The sequence below is a fragment of the Lissotriton vulgaris genome, chromosome 3_1 (assembly GCF_964263255.1).
Source record: "Lissotriton vulgaris chromosome 3_1, aLisVul1.2, whole genome shotgun sequence".
Classification (NCBI taxonomy): domain Eukaryota; kingdom Metazoa; phylum Chordata; class Amphibia; order Caudata; family Salamandridae; genus Lissotriton; species Lissotriton vulgaris.
Window position 1 is genome coordinate 1354634028 of NC_141689.1, and position 24886 is coordinate 1354658913.

At 45.1% G+C, this 24886-nt stretch overlaps 1 protein-coding gene across 1 annotated transcript in view; it reads left to right on the forward strand.

Moving 5' to 3' along the window:
• Window positions 1–24886, forward strand: part of DNAH6 (dynein axonemal heavy chain 6) — a 2460712-nt gene that overhangs the window by 1707504 nt on the left and 728322 nt on the right. Inside the window, exon 53 of the mRNA XM_086961829.1 lies at window positions 12010–12133. Coding sequence (XP_086817955.1) covers window positions 12010–12133 — 124 coding nt within the window. The remainder of the gene's footprint in view (window positions 1–12009; window positions 12134–24886) is intronic.

The following is a 24886-nucleotide window of genomic DNA, read 5'->3' on the forward strand; positions in this document are numbered from 1 at the left end:
CTGGCAATACTAGTGAGGCTTCATGAAGGAAAACTTTGCACAGGTGAGGTGGGGCTCACAGGGGCAGAAAACCAAAAGAATTCCAGTGAATAGGGGCGTCCGCCAGGGATGTGTCCTTGCTCCCACTCTTTTTTCACTCTATGTGAACGGTGTGGTGGAGCACTTGCAGAGAGTTCCATCTGATGCACCATCCCTGGCGGGCGAACAAATTCCAACTCTCCTATTCGCTGACGATACCCTCCTCATCTCTAAATCTCCCATGGGCCTACAGAGCCTTTTAGATAATTTCCAGCCCTTTTGTACCCTGAGAGGGCTTGTAATAAACTCAGACAAGGCTAGAAATCTGGTACTGAATCCACCCAAAAAACGTGGGCGCCCCCCAGTCTTGAACCTTGTAACACTGGAAAGGGTCACCGTATTCGTCTACCTGGGTATACCCATTTCCGACACCATGCAGTGGAACTCACACATACAGAAAATGATGTTAAATCACAAAAGGGTAGCGGGTGCTATACTTAGGGAACATCGATCTTCAACATCTAGACCGATTGCTCCGGTCCTTGATATATACAAGGCGAAAGGAGTGAGCTCGGCCCTATACGGAGCCGAACTCTGGGGTACAACCAATATGGACCAGCTAGCAAGATCAGAAAACAAATTTCTTAAAGAATTAATGGCACTTCCCCAAAGTACCCCTACAGTTCCACTGTTATTGGATCTGGGGTGTCATTCAATTAATGATCTGGCAAAAGTTCTACCACTTTTGTTGTGGGCTCGGCTGTGGCGAGTGCCAGAGCTAGCAACATACGCGGAGGGCCTGTCGGAAATAATGTCCATGACGGGGTGGGAAAAAATTAAGTGGCTAAAAGATGTTAAATCCTTGCTCTATGATTTGGGCCTTAAAGATGCATGGGAAAATAGAACTGCCCCACCAAAGGCAGTATTGAAGAAGCTATATTGGAGTTGGGTAATTGGTAAAGGCAACTCAGATCCCAAACTAGGCAGAATAACGGATGAGTTTTTGAGGATAAAGGATGTTGCATTTTGTGAACCCTACCTAGATATTATACAGAAGCCCTATGATAGGGCCCTTTATTTTAAATTTAGGGTAGGCATATTACCTATACGTGAACTGACTGTCCGCTGGAAAGTTCCTTCCCAAACAACACCTTTTTGCCCAAACTGTGAACTCAGAATAGAGTCAATTGCACATATCTTGTTTGCATGCCCAGCGTATAAATCTCCAAGGAATTGCTGGCTCAAACCGTTATGTAGAGACTTGGATACTAGAGACCACTCCATAGCTCTGCGCATTTTTAAGTCTGATACCCGATCGTTATATGTATGTGGCCTGTCGAAGTTTTTGAGATGGGCATTGTCCATTCGATCGAAAAGGCTTAGCGACATCCAATAATTTGTTTTGCACCATTACCTGCAAGTACTTGTTATTTTCTTATTCTGTTTTTATCTCTGTAGATGCCATTTATGTCATTTTTAAAACATGGGTAATCGTTATTTAAACAATCATGTTTATGTAAATCCAATCTTTTTATGCTGTTAAATTATTGTCTCAAGCTTTTAAGATATGTTTTTATCGAAATAAAGCTATTTCATTCATTCATACTGGTGGAATAACCATTTGCCTTACATCAGTGTCTGAAGTAGCCCACACAGTACTAGGGAGTGAAGCTAATGCAATGTCCTCTTTAACAAGACAAGATCTTTCAATTGTGGGGTAGTTATCATTCAAAATAACACGTACACCTTCAGGAGAACATCGTATCGTAGCCCTGAAATACTTGAGCATATCAAGACCCACAATATTGTCTGGTGTGTTCGGAGAAAGCAAAAACGGACAAGGAGCAGTAAATTTGTCAACATGAAATGCAAGTGGTTGTGACATGGGGCTAAGGGAAGGTGTTCCATCGAAACCTATCGATGTAATGGTGAAGCCAGACAGCGGAGCCCTTGGAACCAAGTGTTTAGATAAGGCGCTACGAGTAGCTCCTGTATCAACCAGAAACTGATCAGTAGAACCCAAAACATGTGCTGTAACATAGGGAGCCTTCTGATCTACTGGAACTTCAACTGATTCCTTACCCCATCCTAGGCAATCCTATGCATAAGCAGAATGTTTAAAATCAGATGGCACATAATCGGACGTTTGATATTGATCCCGTCTATCAAAAGTATTAAACCCATTCTGTCCACATGTATTAGCATCAAACCTAGCACGATCATCCATACTTCCTCTAGGTCCTGAATATCCCAAGCGATTTCTCGTTTGTCCCCGCCAACGTGGATACTGCTGATCACGCAATGCCAGACAATCAGAAGCCCAATGTCCAAATTTCCTGCAGTACGCACACTGGTCAACAGAAAAATTCGAACGAGTATAAGAAGGAAAAGACGAAATATAAGATCCACATCCACCTCTATCACTACCTCTAGAAGGCGGACTATAAGCCTGAGCCAACATGACCTTTGTTTTGAACTCTTTAGTCTTCTTATCCTCATTACCCTTCGCTTCTAATTCTTGGCAATCATAATACTGAGCCATAGTCAAAAGAGAAACCGGAGAAGCGGGAGTCCATGAACTCTCACTGGCCTTTAGGGGACTAGGTATTCCTGGAAACAAATTGGCGACATATTTATCGATGAACTGATGCCTGCCTGTGTCATCTGTTAATGACTGGCCACTAAAATCGTGGAATGCCTCATCAAAGCGTGTGAAGAAATCAGAAACCGATTCATCTACCTTCTGCTTACACGATCCTAATATAGTCCAGTCTATCTTTTTAGAAGGAATAATAATCTTTAACTTAACTAATATAGCTGCGGGAAGATCTAAAATCAATTTACATGGTTTCTGCGCCGGCTCCCTCTCTACATCCATTTTTTCTAACTCTTTCCATAACGCCCCAAAAGTCACACTATCATCAACTTTACTAACAGTTCTCCACATATCAGGGGGCAATGTCAATCCAAAGAACCAGTCAATATCAGGCAGAGTCATAATACAAGAACTAATGGCTCCCTCAACTTCCTCATAAAAAGCGGCTGGATTTTTCCGCGGATCAGGCAATGCAGTTTTAAGAGCCATAACATCCGCTCTATTCCAAGGAGTGTAGACCCAAATATAAATAAAATAACCCTTTGCATCAGCAGAGTTCTTATCATCATCTGTTCCCTCGCCTCTAGGAGGAACATACAGAGGTGCGGCTTCCCGCATAGGTTTCGCATGAACTATCATAGTCTTATCTGTTCCGGAGATAGAAGCGTGTGCCACGCCGGTCTGAGATGTTTGTGCAGCTGCTGCTGCTGCCTTTTTCTCCTCTCGCAAACAGACTGCATCCGCACGCAGTTTAACCAGACGCCTGATTGTATCAGCCACCTGAGAAAAGACAAAAAGACCATCACGCATTTACTTACAATCATGTGCTACATCATCGGGCTCCAATTACTCAGAATGTTTCCTAAACAGCTCAACAACTTCTGCGGCAAATACCTCTGTATGTGCTCCCTTTCCTGCCAATTTTTTATGTCATCTAAAAGCTCAGAAGCAATGGCAGTACTACGAAGGGCTTTACGAGCAGCAGATCTAAGCTCAGACGCACGCTACGCGGACAACATAGAACGGGTTTCCCGTTCTTTCTCCTGTTTTGCAGGAGAGTCTTCATCTGACTTATGAGGAGCAGAAAGAAAAAATATACGGAGGCGGAGAACGATCTAATAACAAGAAATCATCTTGCGGTTTATTAAGGATAGGATAGAGGGGTCGCCGAACAGCGTATTGGCCGGTTACCTCTAAGTGTCTCTCCCTATCCTCTCTCTCTTTTAGTTTTTTCATTTCTTTGTTTTTCAACTCTAATGCTTTCGCATGAATAGTCTTTCGCTGTTCTTTTTCAATCAAAGCTTGTTCACACTTCATTCGTTCACGCACTTCTTTCTCCCACATTCGTACAAAGTCAAACATATCTTGCCTAGTCTTTTGCTTAAACATACATTGCTCCACATACTGAATCTTTCGTAAATCAAATGACCCATGCAAAGGCCAACGCAACTCAGGATCCTTACTAGTATATTTATTCCATAACGGCTGTACATTATAGAAGAAATACCATATTTAATATACATATCCCTATTAGGCATCCCCTCCGGGGGGGGCGGTTGTGCTTCATCATGTCTCAAACTGGTACCACTACAAAAGCAACACATCATACGAAGTGTGCTAGAAACAGGCATGCCAAAAATAGTGCAGAATATGCAGTATTATAACCAAAGTAGCACTTAAGGTACCTTTAGTACAATGTGCCGTTCAAATCAATACAAATAGAGAACGTTCTCCTCATTGCCTGCCTATATAAATTGCAATTCATTTATTAATCCCATACAAATCCAAGTTGGCCAACACAAATTCCAAAATACCAAAGCCGCAGTAAGCGTTACTAAACTACCTTACCAACCCCAGGCATCAAAACCAACAGCAAGGGCCGCATAACGACTCTTACCAATCACTTGGTGTCCAGGTTCCAACTGCCAAGTTCTCAAAATCGACCAAATGGTCACTGCACGGCAAATCAACAGAAGAGATCTCAGTCGAGGACCGGCACCACCTGGATGGTCAGATCAGAAAGAGAGGAAAAACGCAGTGGTTTGCCAAGACGTGGGTCTCCTCGGGCAATGATCGTCGGCAGCCAGATTCCAATCCTTTGTCGCGACCACTCCTTCGGGCATCCGAGTCATCGATGAGCCCCGCGTTGGAGCGCCAATTTGTAGTAGTGGGCCTCAGCAAGGCCTACCAGTGCTAGGGGTTCGCCCTTCTCTGCATAGAGTCCTCAGACCAATAGGATAGAAGTTGGCACAGAAACTGGAATAGAAAATACAAGATTTATTAAACTTCATGAGGTGGAACTACATTCACACAACACCCTCCGGTAATGTATGAAGTAGCACACTGAATGGAAGGAGCTTGGTCCTTTTATACCCACACATGGGCTCAAAAGAAGGCGGTACAAGTACAAGAAGAAGGTTTTAGGTACATATAAGGTCATACAGAAAATGCACAGTCAACAAGTGGGAGGAGCTAACAAATGCTAATTCTGGTAAACACATCCTGACAGTTACAGACTAACAGCAGCTGCAGGGACAGATGCAAGCTCAACTTAGCATGTGCGAAGCAGAAGAAACTAAATATAACCTGTCTCTAGGCAGATTCCAAGAGCAGACAACAGCAAGGTACGACAGAGCACATGGCACGCACGTGGTGGTAGCACATGGCAAACAAGATGGCTGCCAGAAATACAAAATGGATTCCACAAAAATGGATAAAATAACCTCTAAATACAGGATGGCTTCTGCTAATGCTAACCCAATCGCTGCCAAATTACAACATCTGTGCATAGCTGTGTGAGTGGGTGATTCACTGGGTGTATGGGTTCAAGAGCGCATCTGTGAAGGGCTGTATGGGCGGGTGAGTGTGTGTATGGGTGTGTTGCTGAATAAATGGATGTCTCAGTGGTAAATGTGTGAGTATAGTATGTGTGAGTGTTGGAGTATATAAATGACTATACATGAGAGTGAGTGATTGTGAGAGTGTCTGTATGGATGAGTGTGTGCTTGTATCAGGGATTGTATAAGAGAGTAATTGTGTTAGTATGTGTATGAATAAGTGAGGTGGCGTGTGTATAACTGTATAGGTGAGTAAATGGGAGTGTGATTGATTCTGTGCATGACTGACTAGCAATGTGTGAGTGTCTGTATAGGTGTATGAGTGCATATGATAGTGCTGTATTGATATGTGACTGAATGTATGAGTGACTGTATGGGTGAATGAGTAGATGTGTTTGTAGACCTAGGAATCAATGAGTGGGCATGTAGTTACTGGTATTGGGGTGTCTACAGTTTCGAAAATGGTAGTCTATTTTAGAGTGGGTGTATCAAAGGTTATCTTAGAGTGTGAGGAGGTACATAAAATTTTCACATGGATGATGTCATCAGTGATGTAATTTGAGATGTCATCAGTGATGTTACTGACCATGTCATGAATGGTGTAATATGTGACATCATCAACAGTGCATTGCGGGGGAGCATGTTATAGTTAGATCAACTAACTATAACAGATGAATTTCTCTGGTTTTGTATGAGTGAAGTGTCCAACTAACTATAACGGTACTCAGTTTATGCATGTCTCATATTTCAGTGGGTTGAGTTCTACTCTATATGTAGTATTAGTTCCCTGTGGTACTTTTGAATGTGTGCCCCATTGGAGCCTTGGGATATATGATTTGCCCTTTAATGAGAGTCTTAGGTGCAAATACCTCTTAATAGGCATGTTAAGTGTCAATTATATTTTTGTAGGGTTTGACACTAAGGTGTCTGTCAAAAGCCCAAATAAAGAAGGGGGGGACAGGGATCTTAAATAAGAAAAAGCAGGTCCAGTACCCAGGCTCCCAAAGGTAAACGTAATATTCACTATGGGGTAACTGTTCCTAAAGAGGAGATAGGGGGAAAGAAAAACCTATTCTGGTTTTGAGAATGTGACTCTCTCAGTATGGTTGGGTATTGTGCGGGGTGGGGAAAATAGTGCCATGAGCCTACCCCTCTCTTCCTGCCGCCGGTGACAGGAACTGAGGGGTAGGAACGGAGGGGTAGGCTCACGGCACTATGCGGGATGACAGAATATTTTCATCCACTTCTGTCCCTTACCGCTGGCAAGACTCACCATTCCATAATAGGGGTTGGAACACAAAATAATGTTTGGGAATTCTAGTCAGTGTTAATATACACTGCTACCGCATTTTAGGTACCGAAGGAATATAGGGCGTCTTTTCCCTGACTCCTTCTCTTTATCTTTATTTTCACTTGATTCTTCACTGTTGCACTTGATCCTGACAAAGCGCTCTTGGATCCACTAGGAACCGCTCGTAGCGCAAAACATGTTGACCTGAACTATATCTTTTAACACACATTCCTTTTTCACGGATGCAAGAGCAGTGAAAAATATTCACCACTTCACCACATTTGTTTGACTGAGGATCTCCACATCCCATTGCCACTTTTTAACCTTGTGTTTGAGACCCCTGAATAAAACACAGTTCTGGGTACCGTCGAAGCTAATTTGAACCCACTCACCACTAATTTTAGGCACCCACATGCAAAACTACAGCGTCTCCTAAAAAGATCTCCGCTAAAGAGCCGTCTTGTGGGGCCCATGAGGGACTGCAGCGCCACCCCCACGAGGAGCAACGCCCGCTGATGAAACATGACACTCAAAAGAGTGTGTGAGGGCACTATAAACAAAAGGAGTATTTCCCCACCCCGCACAATACCCAACCATACTGAGAGAGTCACATTCTCACAACCAGAATAGGTTGTTCTATCCCCCTATCTCCTCTTTAGGAACAGTTACCTCATAGTGAATATTACTAAGGTGTCTGTCCCAAAATTTCTTGTGACATTTTCAGAGAAGGTATCCGGTAGCCTACATTATTATTGATGTGGCTTCGGCTTTTATCTAGTACTTGCCTTCAGTTTAAGTGGTAGGTGGAATTCTCTATGTCTGCTGATGTAGAACATTATTAGCCAAGTGTTTGTCTTATGAACCTTTATGAAGCTTTAAGACATTATATTGCTATTCAGATTCTGTCTTATGGCCAACAGTATTGAACATGTTCATGTTTTCTCACCAATAATGATTGCTGGCTTTCCTGTTATTATATCATGCTATTTTAGATCTTCAGGGAGATATAGTATCTTAAGTAATTCCATTCCTTCTATTGGATAGGGTTATTAATATTTTGTATTTTTCAGGATTGTCATAAAGCTGTGCTTCATTACTGAACACTGTTTCTTTGTTGTTGAAGAACATCCTCCTCTAATGCTGTACTACTTCTTCTTTGCAAAAAACTAATAAAGGTTGATCTTTAAGGGGGAGAGGCTTGGGCCTCGTAGTTTCTACCTTTTGTAGAAGACTTTTATTCTTCACTTAATGATCTTTGCTCTTTTAAGGGTCAATTCCTTTTATTATGTATCTGTCTATAGTTGCTGGTAAGCAACTTCTTATCTTTTTTACTACGTATAGGTCTGTACGTTGGGTTCACACATTGTAAAGTGTGGTTCCTACAAGGTTAGATAGATTAATGTTCGGCTTTCTCAGTGGTCTTGTCCAGACCTTTCTTTTAGTTAGGTTATTGGGATTTCTTTTTATTCCTGATATCTTATCCGATCTTATGCTACCATTAGTTAATGGTGGACGTTTAGGCAAATTGCATTACCCTGATGGGTTGGATGCCATTGCTTTTCTATGGATATGATTCCTCAATAGTCACATACTGTTATGTCACTGTTACCTGTGGATTATTATCTCTATTTACTACCTTTTAATAAATAAATATTCTTGGTGAATCCATGGAAGTTGTTCATGTTACTCCTATGTCTTCCTATATGTATATGTTCATTTGTGTATATGGTTGATTCTAAAGGTCCTTGCACTTCTCTAGTTCTTTTTTCAATGTTCTGAAGATCCTTATACATATATGTTTATTTTTTCTATGGAAGGACTGCTTCTGTGTCAACAGGGGCTAATGTTACCTTTGAATTTTTATATAAACATTTTTTTTCTCCATGGAGTATGGATTTTCTCTGTGTAGCTTGCAGAGCAGTCCTGACCTATGGTTTACTGGTTTTGTTAAGTGGCTTGGCCAGCTGTTCTGGGTTCACAAGTTTGGACATGCTGTTTGGACTTGAGTATATTACCAAAGGGTTAAAGTCTTATTGCCACTATTAGTACCTCTGCCATGATTTTATTTTCTTATCATTTTTGTTACTGTGGATTTGTCCACAATTATTGTGAGGTGAGAGCGTTTAAAGCTGTTTGGTCTTACTGAAATGGGTAGATTATTCCCATGGTTTACATGTCTTTCGACTTTAATTTACCTTCTGGAGAATTCATATGTTTCTACTCACCAACACTGTAAAAAATATCCAGTCTATTCTCTTCTTCTGGACCGGGTTAGTCATAAGAGACCTTTTATGTTTACAGTACGCAGACCCTCCTCCGGGGATGGTATGGCTTTGGCATTTGTTTCTAAAGTAAGGAATCAATCTGCGTTTAGATGTCTTTATCAGATGAACAGGTTACTTAAATTCAGTATTGCATTATGTATCTGGTGGAGACAGGTTTTAGCTGCACATTTCTTAACAACCCTACTACCCTCCCCTCTCTGCAAACTGGTTCCTGTTTGGTCTCAATTGTGCTGTCTTCATCTTTAGTAAAAAAATAATTTAAAAGAAGATAAGGGGAATCCAGTGATATTGGATGTAGGAATTCTCTTTCATATCAAGATTTTTTTATTGAGATATTCATATACTGAATTGTTTTTATTATAAATTCGGTATTATTTGACTCATGAATGTGTTTTGTTTAAGCACACTGTTCAATAGGCAGTTTCAGTTTGTGGCTCCGCATTTCAATAGCAGAAAATAGTCCCTGAAACAAAAGTCGTGTGATGCCCCCAGCCAGCACACGGACGTGCTATGGGAACATTCCCTGATCCAGTCTTGCGCCTGGGAAGGATTCTAATGCAAGGAATCTGTGGCTAGATCATGTCTCTACCAAATAATGCATTACCCAATGTAAGTAACTCGTTCAAGTCCACAGGGATAGCCATTTTGAGAGCTCAATCCTGCTGAATTTTCTAGTGTAAATTTGCCTGCAATCCCTTCTCCGGGGATGGCCATGCTTGGGCATCTATTCAAAGGTAAAGAATCCATGGCTAGATGTCTCTGTCAGATGGACAAGATACTTACCTTTGGTAATGCGTTATCTGGTAGAGACATGATCTACCCGCAGATTCCTTACTGACCCACCCATCCTCCCCTCGCTGCAGACATGTTTCTAAGGTCAGGGTTGTTCCCTTTCATGGACCTAGTTTCTTAAAAACACACCAATGATTGTACTCTTCATGGGTCGGTGTTTCTGGCCTGGAAAGTTGTGAAAAGTAACTGATGTCAGTGTGCCAATATAGCGCCTATATAGGTGGCATAGACATCATTTCTGGTGCAGAATATACTGACAATGTCATGCAGAGCCGACTGACACCACATCCCGGGGCCCATGGGTATTGCTTGAAGAAAAATCTTCCAGATCCAGTTTGAAGCCTGGGAAATTCAAAGGTAAAGAATCTGCAGCTAGATCATGTCTCTACCAGATAAGTCATTACCAAAGATCAGTAACTTTTCCTTTTGGGTTCTCTTCCTTGAAGCCAGCATCATTGGTTTCTGTTGTGAGCGCCAGCATCACCCTGTATGAAGGCAGTGTCTGAGAAACAGCCAGAAAATGACATTTGAAAGAGAACCAACCCAAACCAGTTCTTAAAAAGGTAAAAAGTGGAACAGAGGATCCACATCCCCTGACTTTCAATTGAGTTCAAAAGTGGGAACCAAACCACTCCATCGTGTTCCAGTTCCAAATTGTTCTTCACTAAAGAATGTAGTGCTCCACATAGTACTCAAAGGAGTGCTATATGACAGTGGCCGGTGCCTGCATGACACCATTTGTCCCAGAGGTGATGGAAAACTAGCTGAAGTCTGCATTTCTTGCTCGAGAAGCTAAGGGTCTGCCTAGTAACTAGAAGTCTGCCTTAAAAGAGAGCGAAGGAGGGTATCTGACCCTGTAAGATCAGTCACTATCCAAGAGAGGTCCAGCATGCTACCAGAGTAAGGATCACCCAGAAGAAGCTTAATGTCAGTGGGAGCAAAGCCAGAAGTGATCTGCATTGAATGGGGTCTCCTGGTTTCCCCAAGCAGTTCCCATTGTGAGCTGCACCTCGACATTCAAGTAAGACTCAACATTGTGTGGTTCAATACCCTGCTGTGTGCCTGAAATACTGGTGCTGCCACTGCCCTTTGTTAGAACTGCCTCAAGAACAGCTGCTGCCACCACCGATGGGAAAACCCTTATCCGAGACAGAGGCTGCAGCTGTCAAAAAGAACCACCCGCTAATGACCTGAACTGGAGGCAGCAACTGCCATAGATGAGCGCTGCCATGCAGGCCTGTTGTGCCTGTTTCTGCCTGGCAAACCTTGATGTTAATGAAGCTGTTGTGGCAACTTCTCACCACTGATGTCACTGCTACAGGAACCAGTTTAACAAAATCATCCACCATCACAACCAAAGGTCTTTACCTGTTCACCACTGGATTAGTAAAAAAAAAGGCCTTGCTGCAACAGACTAACAAACTTAGGGCAGAAAGAAATCTACAGTATGAACAATTGACTTTTTGCCCACGTGAACTCCTAATAGAAGTAGCCATTGAACTGACCTATTCATAAGCCGGTGGGGTAATCTGAAGTAAAAAGCACTTGATTAACGCCTATACTGCTATGGCGATACCGAGGATCATAGACATTAGGCACTTCTACAGAGGGGACAAGTAAAAGAATCAGATGTAGCGCCTTACTGGAGATCATAGATGAGATTGCAATCCTATATCTTTTCCCCTATAGAACTATGTGGTATTACTTTTTGCTGTGAGATGAAAGTACTTTCTTTCTAAGTAAAAATATGCACTGGCCTACACATTACTTTATTGTGTCTGTTGGTTGACTGTTGAGTTCTGAGCTCTCCCCTCCTAACTACATCCTTGAGAAGCCTTTGACTGCTCCCCTTCCCTACCCTGAGAATCAAGTGTGCAAAGGGACGTACTTGGCCGAGTATGTAGAGCCATAGTTTTACTCACACAAGGGCACCAGCGAAAGATGACCTAATTACCTTTATTGTGGCACAATAAGACCTGTGTGAACTGTGGCTCCTCAAATTGGGTCTAATGCTCTTCATTCTTTGCTTTTCCGAGATTAGCGGGCAAGGTATCCCCTGAAACAGACTTTGAAATCTGTTGCTGTGTGCTGATATTACTATGTAATTTATTTAACCCATTCAATAAAAAACACAATGAAGTTTATGTAACGTAAAAAAATGGAATGTAGAAATTATGATTTTAATTACAGGCTGAACTTGATGCTACGATGGCTACTCTGCTGCAAAAACAAAAGAAATTGAAAGATGTGGAATCGCAAATACAAGAATTACAAGACAAATATGATATAGGTTATGGAGAAAAAGAAAGTCTTGGTAAGATTTGTAACATTTCCTAATTAACAATTGCTATAAACTATGATGTGTAATGGAACTGTACAACTTAATTCATGACACGAAGAGCATCATCAATGGAATTTACAGTAGTTTATGCACAGAAAATCATAGGCTCATTTGTTTAAAAAAATGTATTGTACTAGTAGAAAAATATTGTTAATTAGTCTAATTTAAAAATATATTTTTTATTGAAAGTATTCCCTTTGCAGATTTATCTTTGAAATATCCAGGCTGGCTCAGTATATAGTGTCCACCTATGGTGAGGCACTGTGCACTGAGTCCAGGCATCCCTTAGTCATAGTGTTTAGGTCCTTGATAACCAAAGCTCTCAAGTATATTTAGAGAGTAGCTAAGGCTTATTCCAGTACATTTACCACATAGTCAGTGAGCAAGGTTTTACACAAGAAAAAACCCACCAGTGCTTATAAAAATACTGGAATATTCACTTAAATTACACTAATAACTAACTCACCGGTTGAGGAGACCATTGTGACTCCGCCTCGCGTCTCTCCATTTTTCCAGGAGCTGGGGCATTGTTGGCCCAGATGAAGGAGTATTATAACTCTCCACATCTCTACTTTGAGCCCTCACTGTCCACTAAAGCGCCCTCGGGCCCCAGGGAGGTGAGTGGAGCCTCGCCGATGGGTTTGTACTCGGTTGAGCCATTGAGTCTTTGGGTCGGCGCCGGTTGGCACTGGACAATTCCACTACGGCATTGGTGCACAACATTTCAGGGACTCAACCTTCGACATCCATTCTCGATCAGCATTTACTTAGGCGCAGCCGATCGATGTCTCTCCTCCTCCTATTGAAATCTATGGGGTGGATTCTCGACATCGGGTGAGGAGTAGGTAGAGAAATTTGGGGGGAGTGTGGCATTTTCACTGCCTTCTCAGAGTGAGAGTTCGGAGAGTCTCCTTGTAACAGGTGATGCAAGGGGGTCCTGGGGCCTTTCAGCCCTTTTCTGACATTGTTCTATCTCAGGTGGAGGTGAGTTGGATATCTGCTCTTGGTGAGGCTAGTGGACTGGAGACCTCTTCAGCCACGGGGCTTCTTTCCCCTCCTCTTGCTCTGGAGGCTAATTCCTCCTTTGCAGATATGTTGTGGAGAGTGGCAACAGTGTTGGAGTTGACATTACCTACGGGTGAAAAGTCCACAGACCCTCTTATTAATGTCTTTTACCAAGGTCAGTTAGGGGAAGAGCCTGTTCTTCCATACAGTGAAGTCCTGTTCGACATATTGCTAGGAACTTGGGCCAAGCCAGATTCAGGGGTCTTGGTGGATCATGCTATATCTCTCAGGCATCTGTCTGCTCCAGGTGATCCAGTTTGTCTCCTCAGACACCCTACATTTAGTAGCCTGGTGGTGGCTACATCCTCTCAAGATATGGATCCTTCAATTAAAACTCGATTAACATGGGACTCTAGGAGTCAAGATACATGTGGCAAGCACATCTTTGCTTCTTCAAGTTCTGTGTTGAGGTCTACCAACACGTCTTGTGTCCTGGGACTTTTTTTGCATGCTCTGTAGGATACCTTGCAGACTATGTTGCCATCGCTTCCGGATAGCATCTGTCCTGATGTTGAGAACTTGAGACGGCCAACAGGCAGCTAAGCTGATAATCAAATGTGGCATGGATACTACTGATTCAGTAGGCCGGGCCATGCCATCTTCGGTGGCACTCGGTTGTGCATGGTTAAGATCTTCAAGCTTTTCAGAGTCTGTGCAGGCCACTTTAGTCGATATGCCCTTTGAGGGCACTCATATTCTTGGGGCTCAGGCCGATTCGGTGTTGAGATGCTTCCGTGATATGAGAGGTAATACAGAGTCTTAATGACTCTTTCTCTGTTTATATATTCTTTAGTTTTGTCCTTATACTTGTATTGTATAGAGATACAGGTTTTTATTTTTTCAAGGGACTAGCCTTGTTGGAGTATTGACATGTTTGCCTTTTGGTTACACCAGATTGGTGTTCCTGCAAGGAGCCGATGTTATGGATTCAATACTCTCGTTAACAGTTTATATGATACAAGGGTGACTGAGGTATGGTGTGTCCTCTGAAAATGGGCTTCATATGCAAGAGGTCATTTGCAGGTGTTGTGTCTTCTGGTTTAGAAAGTTTATCTTTTTACATGCTTCATCTAAGCAGTTTAGTATATTGGTAAGCATTACTGTTGACTTAAAGTTTTCTTATAAGGGACATGTACTTATGTCAATTATGAGATATTGTATTCAGAGTATATACTTATATTTTGTGGTTGCTCTGAGCAGCAGACCCTTCAGCTTTGTTGCGGTGCCTGCAGATGCATGGGAGTGACTCCTTCGCTCCAAGGGAGATTATTTCAGATGTCCTTGATGCCCACAGGGATGTTAAAGATCCTGGGTGAAGCACAGACACAAACGACAAAGAAGTCTTGCAGAACAGTGAGACCAGTAGCATCAGGAGTCTTCCGTGATGCAGTCTTTGTTACAGGCAAAGTCCTGTGAAGTCCAGGTGTCCAGACGTTCGAAGAGTGGCATGGTTTCAGGCTAGAGTCTTGTCCCACGATGAATCTGAGGACTCAGCCACAAGTAATCCCTCCCACTGACCGTAACAGCGCTCCCCTACCTGCATTCAGCGTGACTCGCTCCTCTCCCTCGAGCAGGGTGGTCGCTCCCAGTGTCCCCTGGAGACACCTGGTATCGTTTCTGCTGCATTGCATTTAAATTGCTGTATTACATTGCCTGCTGTCTGCCTGTGTGCCGCTTGGCTGAATTTAATCGTGATTTTAATTTTGTGCTGTTTTCACTGGCTTTTTCACTGTGTTAGCGCGTTTCCTTGTAGCGCTCGGCTTTGCTCCCCCCCTCCGCCTCCATTTTGTTTATTATTGTTGCCCTCGTGTGCCCGACCCGCCTCCCAGCTGAACCGCCCTCCCACTGACCGTAACAGCGCTCCCCTACCTGCATTCAGCGTGACTCGCTCCTCTCCCTCGAGCAGGGTGGTCGCTCCCAGTGTCCCCTGGAGACACCTGGTATCGTTTCTGCTGCATTGCATTTAAATTGCTGTATTACATTGCCTGCTGTCTGCCTGTGTGCCGCTTGGCTGAATTTAATCGTGATTTTAATTTTGCGCTGTTTTCACTGGCTTTTTCACTGTGTTAGCGCGTTTCCTTGTAGCGCTCGGCTTTGCTCCCCCCCTCCGCCTCCATTTTGTTTATTATTGTTGCCCTCGTGTGCCCGACCCGCCTCCCAGCTGAACCGCCCTCCCACTGACCGTAACAGCGCTCCCCTACCTGCATTCAGCGTGACTCGCTCCTCTCCCTCGAGCAGGGTGGTCGCTCCCAGTGTCCCCTGGAGACACCTGGTATTGTTTCTGCTGCATTGCATTTAAATTGCTGTATTACATTGCCTGCTGTCTGCCTGTGTGCCGCTTGGCTGAATTTAATCGTGATTTTAATTTTGCGCTGTTTTCACTGGCTTTTTCACTGTGTTAGCGCGTTTCCTTGTAGCGCTCGGCTTTGCTCCCCCCCTCCGCCTCCATTTTGTTTATTATTGTTGCCCTCGTGTGCCCGACCCGCCTCCCAGCTGAACCGCCCTCGCCCCTCCCCTTCCACCATCCTTATATGACAGGAGTTCCCGCGCGCAGCGTTCACGCGCAGCGACCGCGCCCAATTCGCGCCGAAGGTGCGCCAAAGGTAAGCCCGTCTACGCCCGTCCGCGCCTGGACCGCGCCCAGCACCAGACCCCCTGCCCCTCGCGCTGCCCAGCCCCCCCCGCATTACCTACGATGCCGCCGACCTCCTAGCCCTTAACCCCGGTCGCGCCCCCAACTGCGTCCAAGCCGCTCCTGGACTCACCCATGGTCCGTTTTCCTGCTTCTCCTGCAAATTTAGCGGCACCGACAACATCTCCGCTCCGACCACACCACAGATTCCCGACCCCAACCACCTAGAATGCATCCTTCTCAACACCCGCTCGGTCCACAGACACGCCATTGACCTTTGGAACCTACTAGACACCATCTCTCCAGACGTCGCCTTCCTAACGGAAACATGGATGAACGCCTCCTCCGCCCCTGACATCGCCATCGCTATCCCTGATGACTATAAGATCACGCGCAAGGACCGCACCGACCATACAGGAGGAGGAATCGCTATCGTCCACAAGAAATCAATCTGCATCTCAACCAGCTCTGACGCCAACCTCGCCAACTCCGAACACCTTCACTTCCAGATCCACATCGACCCCAAGACCACACTCAGAGGCACCCTCCTCTACAGACCACCAGGACCCCGCGCAAAATTCAGTGAAGACATCACGGACTTCATCACCCCACACGCGCTCCCCTCCAAAGACTACATCCTTCTGGGAGACCTCAACTTCCACCTTGAGAAGATCAACGACCGCAACACCGCCACCCTCTTGGACAACCTCGCCAACCTCGGACTTAAACAACTGGTCACTTCCCCCACCCACATCGCAGGTCACACACTCGACCCCATCTTCACCTCCAGCAACCATGTCTCTTTCAGCCACACTACGGATCTCCTCTGGACTGACCACAGCTGCGTTCTCTTCACCTACAACAAGCCGAAACCCATCATCCACCTCCAACCAACTCTACAAAGAAACTGGAACAAAATCACCACGGAGCAGATCTCCACATCGCTCTTCCAAACCTCCCCAGCCCTCTCTTCTAACGCCAACGAAGCCGCCTCCAACCTCACCCTCTGGTTATCCAACACCGCCGACACCTTAGCACCACTGAAAAAACGCCAATACAAACTTGGCATCAAGAAGGCCTCATGGTTCAACGAAGACCTCAAGAAATCCAAGAAACTATGCCGCTCCCTTGAAAAGGCCTGGAAAAAAGACCCATCCACCAGCAACAAGGACGCCTTCAAAAGCGCCATCCGTACTCACCACCAACTGATCCGAAAAGCCAAGAAAACAGCATTTAAGGATCGACTCGACAACAACGCCCACAACAGCAAGGAACCTTTCAACATCGTCAAGGAATTTTCCAACCCCTCGGCCAACTCCAACGACATCACCCCCTCTCAAACCCTCTGCGACTCCCTAGCCTCTTTTTTCCACAACAAGATTGCTGACATCCACAACAGCTTTGACAACCAACCCGGAAGCCAACCCACCCTACCATCAGCTGACTGTCTTCCCCCCGTTAACACCCTTAACGCCTGGAACCCAATCTCCACTGAGGACACCATCCGCCTGATGAATTCCATCCACTCTGGATCCCCCACAGACCCATGCCCTCACCACATCTTCAACAAAGCAGACTCCGTCATAGCTCCGCACCTCCGAGACGTCATCAACTGCTCCTTCAACTCCGCTACCTTCCCAGAAGACTGGAAACACGCTGAACTCACCGCCCTTCTGAAAAAACCAACAGCAGACCCCACCGAACTCAAAAACTACCGCCCCATCTCGCTTCTACCATTCCCGGCCAAAGTCATCGAGAAAGCTGTCAACAACCAGCCCGCCGCCTTCCTCGAAGCCAACAAACACAGCACTGAGACCGCCCTCATCGCAGCAACAGACGACATTCGAACTCTACTGGACAATGGAGACACAGACGCCCTCATCCTCCTCGACCTCTCTGCAGCCTTCGACACAGTATGCCACAGCACCCTTTTACAACGCCTCAGAAACATCGGAATCCAAGGAAAGGCACTGGATTGGATCACCTTGTTCCTCACCGGAAGAACCCAGAGAGTCCGCCTCCCACCATTCAAGTCCGAGGCCTCTGAAATCATCTGCGGCGTACCACAAGGATCCTCACTCAGCCCCACCCTCTTCAACGTATACATGAGCCCCCTCGCGGCCATCGCCCGCCAACACAACCTCAACATCATCTCTTACGCGGATGACACTCAACTGATCCTATCTCTCACCAAGGACCCCAGCACCGCCAAAACTAACCTACACGAAGGAATGAAAGAAGTCGCCGAATGGATGAAACAAAGCCGTCTGAAACTGAACTCAGACAAAACAGAAGTCCTCATCTTAGGTAAATCCCCCTCTGCATGGGACGACTCCTGGTGGCCGGAAGCCCTCGGAAATGCACCCATCCCGACAGACCACGCACGGAACCTTGGCGTCATCCTGGATTCTTCACTCTCAATGAACAGACAAGTCAGCGCCGTATCCTCTTCCTGCTTTAACATTCTTCGCATGCTCAGAAAAACATTTCGCTGGATCCCCTCCGAAACAAGGAAAACAGTCACCCACGCTCTAGTCACGAGCCGACTGGACTACGGAAACACCCTCTACGCAGGTACCACCGCTAAACTCCAGAAGAAACTACAACGAATCCAAAACGCCTCAGCCAGGCTCATATTAGACATCCCACGCAACGAACACATCTCTGGTCACCTTAAAGACCTCCACTGGCTACCCGTCAATAAGAGGATTACTTTCCGACTGCTTACCCACGCACACAAATCACTCTACGACATCGGACCAGATTGCCTCAACTCTCGACTGTCCTTCTACACCCCCTCCCGCCAACTTCGCTCTTCCAGCCAAGCCTTCGCCACTGTCCCTCGCATCAACAAAACCACCATGGGAGGCAGATCCTTCTCATACCTGGCTGCCAAAACATGGAACTCACTCCCCGCTTACCTTCGCCTCACCCAGAATCACCTAGCGTTCAGAAAGCAACTTAAAACGTGGATATTTGACAAATAATCCTCCTCCCCTCCCTAAGCGCCTTGAAACCCTCTGGGTATGTAGTGCGCTATATAAATTTTATGACTTGACTTGACTTGACTATATCCTAAGAAAGGGGATGGACAACTCAGGGGTCCCTTCCAGAGTAGGGGTGGCACAGAAGGCAGGATACTCCCATGTCCTTTGACCAGTCTCACACCAGAGCCAGACACAAAAGCTCCCAGAATTGGTTGCAACTGGAGTATGCAAGGAGGGCACCAAATATGCCCTTCAAAGCAGTCTGGTGGCTCTTGTGGCACCCCCAACCCAGTCCAATACACTAAGTCCTGTCTGGGAGATGGTCACATTCCATGTGAAAGGAAACCTATTGTTCTACCTTTCCCTGCTCAAGCTGGGCTCAGCAGCAGGAGGGCAGAATCGTGTCTAGGGTAGGCAACAGCACTAGCTTGCAAGCAGACCCTGGAAGGCTGTTACCTGTTGTACTGAGGGCTTCCCGTAGGAGCCCCCCAGTGCATTGAATCATACCTCTAACACCTGTAAGGCTTTGGGAAATTATTCCAAATGTTTTATACCAAACATGCCCAGGATCGGCACAGCCACTATATAGTTAGCCAGTGCATAATGACGGATGGCAACTATATGTATCAAAATGGCTGACTACACTTGCAAAGCCTAGAGAATCGACTCTGGGGTGTTTAGAGGGTGTCCTGCTCATGCAGGATCACCCTCACACTTATAACCCAGTACCCTGCCTTCAGGATTGAAAGTCATGCCTTTGGCGTGACTTTCAGATGGATACATCTGCCAGTGGATTCCTCACCTTGGGAATATCCCCTGCGCCAGCAGCATTCGGAAATTTTTCATAGCTCTCCACTCTGACGAAGACAGCATCACAAAAGCATGGCTCCGCTTGCGGCTCCGCTGACGTCACCGGAGTCATAAGAGAGCCTTGTTGACGTGATGACGTCAGTTCCCTTTTTTCCGCGCCATCGACGTTAACGGTTTTTTGGGACTCTCCGTAGTTTTGTTGCTACATTGTGTTTCTGGCTTGCTTCTCTTGTTTCTTTTCTGAAGATGTCTTCGAGGAAGTTGGGTTTCAAGCCCTGTAGAGAGTGTGCGGGCCATATGTCCATCACGGACCCCATGAGGATTGTGTCTGGTGCCTGTCATCGGATAACGACGTTAAGGGTTGTGCTTGCTGTCGCAAGAGGAATCTGAAGCCGTTGAAGGAGAGAGAGGCCAAGCTGTTCGTGGCGAAGATGAGGAAGGAAAAGAAAGGTCGAAGAAGGTCATGGTCGAGGTCGGGTTCGAAGTCAACGTCGGGTCATGTTTCAAAGTCAAAGAAGCACAAGAAGAAGAAGAGGCACAGCTCACGACGCCGTTCAGATAAGGACGCTGCTGCGAAGTCGGCTTCTCCAGCTCCTCAGCATCGTAAGGACCATAGCTCTCCATCTCCTTCAGGTTCGAATCAGGGTACTCCTGCTTGTTTGGCTTCCCCTGAAGCTTTACCGGCACGCTCTACGACGCCAGCCCAATCTCCGGTGCCGGTTCAGTCTCCCGCTCGGGTGGAAGATGTTCCAGTACCTGACGAGTCTTCGATTCCATTGGCTCCACCGTCGGCGCCGGTTGGCCCAAGTCCGGTAATGCCGGGGGTTTACCCACCTTTCCCTGGCCCGGGGCAAGATCCATTGCATTACTTAATTGCAATATATGGAGTTTTTGCAAGGGCTATGTACCCCTTTGTAGCGCCTTCGGGTCCCATGGGTCCTTTGGCCTTTAATCTGGGAGTTCCTCAGGCTTATGCTAAGGCTCCGTTTATGCCGTTTCTTCCAGCGGTGCCATCCTGGCATTTCCCGGCGCCGAGGACATCAACACCGTTTCCTTCATCTCTGGCGCCGTAGCTCCACCTCGCTCGACTCAGGCTGTGCCTCCGGATCCGTGTTCGACGCCGGCTCCAGCTCCATCGGAGTCGTGTCTGGCGCCGCCGACGCCAGTTCTGAGGATTAGGTCCAGGCGAGAGGCGCAGATGATTTTGGAGGAGCAGCGTTTTTGTGCATAGGAAGAAATGGAGGAAGGTGAACTTCAAGAGTCAGAGGACTTATTTGAAGATTTGAGGGAGGCAACTGGCCTTGATATGTCCCCGGAATGGAAGCTTTCTCCTCCTTCTGATGCTCCTTCCAAGGATGTGGCTCCTTATCACACAGTCATAAGGAAGGCAGTGGAGCTTTTAGACCTACAGCTTTCAACATCTGAATTCAAGTCCAACATTTTGACTGAGGTTCTTCATTCTCCCTCCACTGTCATAGAACCTCTATTGCCTTTTAATGATGCCATCGCTGAACTGGTTTTGCAGGTCTGGCGTAAGCCATTTTCAGCACCAGCAGTTTCTAAATCTGTTGCTAGAAGGCATAGGGCGGCTCCAGGGGATCCGGACTTCCTAACATCTCATCCTTCTCCTGAGAACCTGGTGGTTCAAGCTGCCTGTTCTAAGAAGTCTTCTTGGCCTTTCCGCAAGTCCTGGGGGATAGAGAATCGAAAAAGCTTGATTAGTCGGCTAAAAGGTGTTCTCCTCAACTAGTATGGCCTTGAAGTCCACAAATGCGACCTATCTTTTGGGTTGTCACATCCATGCTCTGATGGACTCTGCTAAACAGCTTGCTCCTAAATTGTCTGAGGAGGACTGACAAAATTTTAATGAGGTCTTGGCGGGCACTCAAGCAGCTGCACGCCAGGTTATTCAGAATGGCCTGGACACTGCGGACTCTATTGCCAGGATTATGGGATCTTCGGTTGCCATGAGGAGAGGTGCTTGGCTCAAGTCATCTGAGTTCTCTCGGGATGTGCAGGCAACTCTTCTTGACCTCCCTTTCGATGGTTCTCGGCTGTTTGGAAAAAAAGCAGATGCAGGCTTAGAGAGATTCATAGACAGCAAAGCCACAGCTAAGTCTCTGGGTCTACAGGCGCAGCCTACAGGTTCATCTTATAGAAGGCAATGTAAGAAAAACAAGCGATTAAGTAACGTAGCCAGGGAGAGAAAGCATGTAAGAAGCACAACAACTAATTAAAAAGTACAAAATAGAATGTATTCATAGGTATACATATTCATAGTGAAAACATATTAATTCAAAAACATGAACACCAAACATTTAAGAAGACAGTTAATCCAATACAAATAAAAATAAATTTCTCTCGCACAATTACACAAAAACTCATAAAACAGTGGCGGATAGAAATAGTCATCGACGCGCGTTTCGGCGTTTTAACAGAACGCCTTCTTCAGGAGCCACATTAAAATCCGAAAAACATATGTAAAATAAATTAAAAACAAACAGAGGAATATTTCATCACTCCTATTATACATGTGATAATACATATGCATAAAACTATGCTTATGGCTGTGCTTACAAAACAGTTTCTCCCTACTTATGTAGCTAACCAATATAACTACACAAGGTACAAACTAGATATTTTATATTTGAGCAGTGTTCTATTATGGGGGAGATGCAACCTACGAAATAATGCCCCCCATTAAATCAAACTGGTACAATGGACTACTAATACTCACAATAAGAAGTAGAAAAGCCATGTAGTATTCATACCTGACCAGGGAGAACATGGGATAAATGCTCACTCTGTATTCCTTATGTCTATGTCAAGAAATGGATAGACATACACGTTCTATACTCTCCTTTCATATAGGCGCAGGCACATTTCACTCCATGCAAAAATTGCGATCTAGAGTGGTAAGAACATCGCTATTAAGAATACATCGCAGTTCTAGATACCCTATTAATATAGTGGCAGTGTGTGTTAACCCATTTTCCTTACAAGGGTAATTGATGCATTCGTGATTTTCACTGAAAAGAGCACTTTAAAATAGCTCCGGAGCTTTAATTTTGTCAATCGGCTACCGGGTCTTAGTGCTGAGAAAGAAAGTTGATAAGAACATTAGTTGTTCTTCTATATATAAGTGCTGTAACTATGCCAGACTATTCAGGGATGCAGATATCAAGATCTTACCAAGTAATGGATCAATATGGGAGAGTACGCCTGGGTAACCAAAGAAGCATCCGTCAATCTTCGGTGCTGTTAATGAAAGACCGGACAATGATAGTAAGTATGTGCTAAAGTAGTTGAGTTTACTGAATCAATTGTGCAATTGAGGGCAACAAAACTTACCGAATATATGCAAAAGGATAATTGCTAATAAAAACAGAGGGCGCCGAATTCAGGCTATCCACTGACGTCCCTTGTTAATATCTTCGAACTGTGGGTAGAAAACGAAACAAACGCCCTGAGATTACTCTCAAATATCGGGTGCGAATGCGTTGTGATTAGGCAAGTTCTAAGGGAGACCTGCACGCGCTCACAATAACTTTCAAGTGTCGTATCCGATAGCGCTAGTTATAGGGCAAGTTCGAAGGGCGGGACCGTCTGCACGCGCATACGAAGTTGCCTAAGTGGTTAATGCAATATCGCAAGTAACCTTGACAAAACTTACCAATTCTATACCGTAGGTAGTTGATGTTTTGGAAAACGAGGGAGCCGCACACAGAATCTACGCTGGCATCCCAAGGCAAGTCTTCGATACTGTGGGAAAGAGTTTAACAAATCTGTGTTTGGCTACAATCTCTGGATGGTATAACTAAACGGCACTATTACGGGGCAAGTTGTAATTAAACAGCACTATTGCGGAGCAAGATTTAAGGGAAGGGGGTGTCTCCATGCTTACCGAGAATGCCTCTGGAAGAACGATGACATCAACCTGCGGGCGCCTCCTTCGGTGTGTGTGTTAGTGTCCCGCAGCCGTTGGAAAAGGTGGTTAACCTAGCCAACTGTTCCGCCCTTTCTTAAGTACTTCTGACTAAATTGCTTGTGCTGACGTGTCAAATCGCCAGAGCCTCTACTTAAAGGGAAAGTATCCCGCAGTTCGAAAATCGGCGATGGTATATGTGAGGCATATCTTAAAGAGCCAGAGCAGCAATTTATAGCGTATGTTCTGGCAATGTGGGGGTGTATCTCCCGATTACTAAAATCATTCTCAGTGATAATCAAATGTTTATAGTTTAACCGTCGTAACAAATATTCATAGTTGTTAAAGAAAAGCGGCGAATGTCAAGGCGGATCCCTATTTGTCACATGATAGTTCGCCACTACATCTCATAATATTGATAATAGAGAGTATCCTCATATGCATGGTGATCCGCATATGATCATGGAGGTACTCTGTATAAAAATTCTTGAACCTTTCTAAACGGGGGGGGGGAGGAACACCCGCTTAGAAGTCAAATTACATTGCTGAATCCTATGGCATTTCTAATATATACGCATATAAAGGGGGGGGGGGAACAAGGGAGGGTATGTTTCCATCATTGGGTTGTAGGGAAATATAAAGGGGTGAGTTGAAAGGCGCCCTCTTTGCCTAATACTGCAAACGGTTTTGCTTTGAAAATGTCCAAACAAATCCAAGGACTGTATCACTAAGGGCATGATCATCCGAAATTCCAGAAAGATTAATTGGATGTTTCTATTTAAGGGCAGATGGCATTTTCCCAAGGAATCTCATTGTTTAGTCCCCTTTTGTTTGTGTCCAGAACAAAAATCCAAAAAACTTCACGTTTTTTTCAGATAGCGCATCCTCCTTTACCATCTGGGGTTTTAATTTTTTCTAGGATGCGCCAGTGTACATCTTCTGGTCTGTGTTGTAGATCCAGAAAGTGCTTCACTAAGGGCGCGTTCAGCTTCTGGGTTTTAATGGCTGATCTATGCTCGGTGAGTCGTGTTTGGATCGACCTACACGTCTCACCAACATAGCCCATGCCACATGGGCAACTGATGAAATAAACCACATTTGTGGTTTTGCAGTTCCACAGATCAGTAGCTTTAAAGGTGGAACCATTGTGGGTAAATGTCTCGCCGCCCATGATGTTTTTACAGGATTTGCAAGAGGAGCATGGAACTGTGCCCCGTACTGGTAGATTCGTTATTAATGATCTCTGAGTCTGATTTTCATTAGGTAATCTGGAATTGAACTTAGAATGAACTATTTTATCTTTTAAA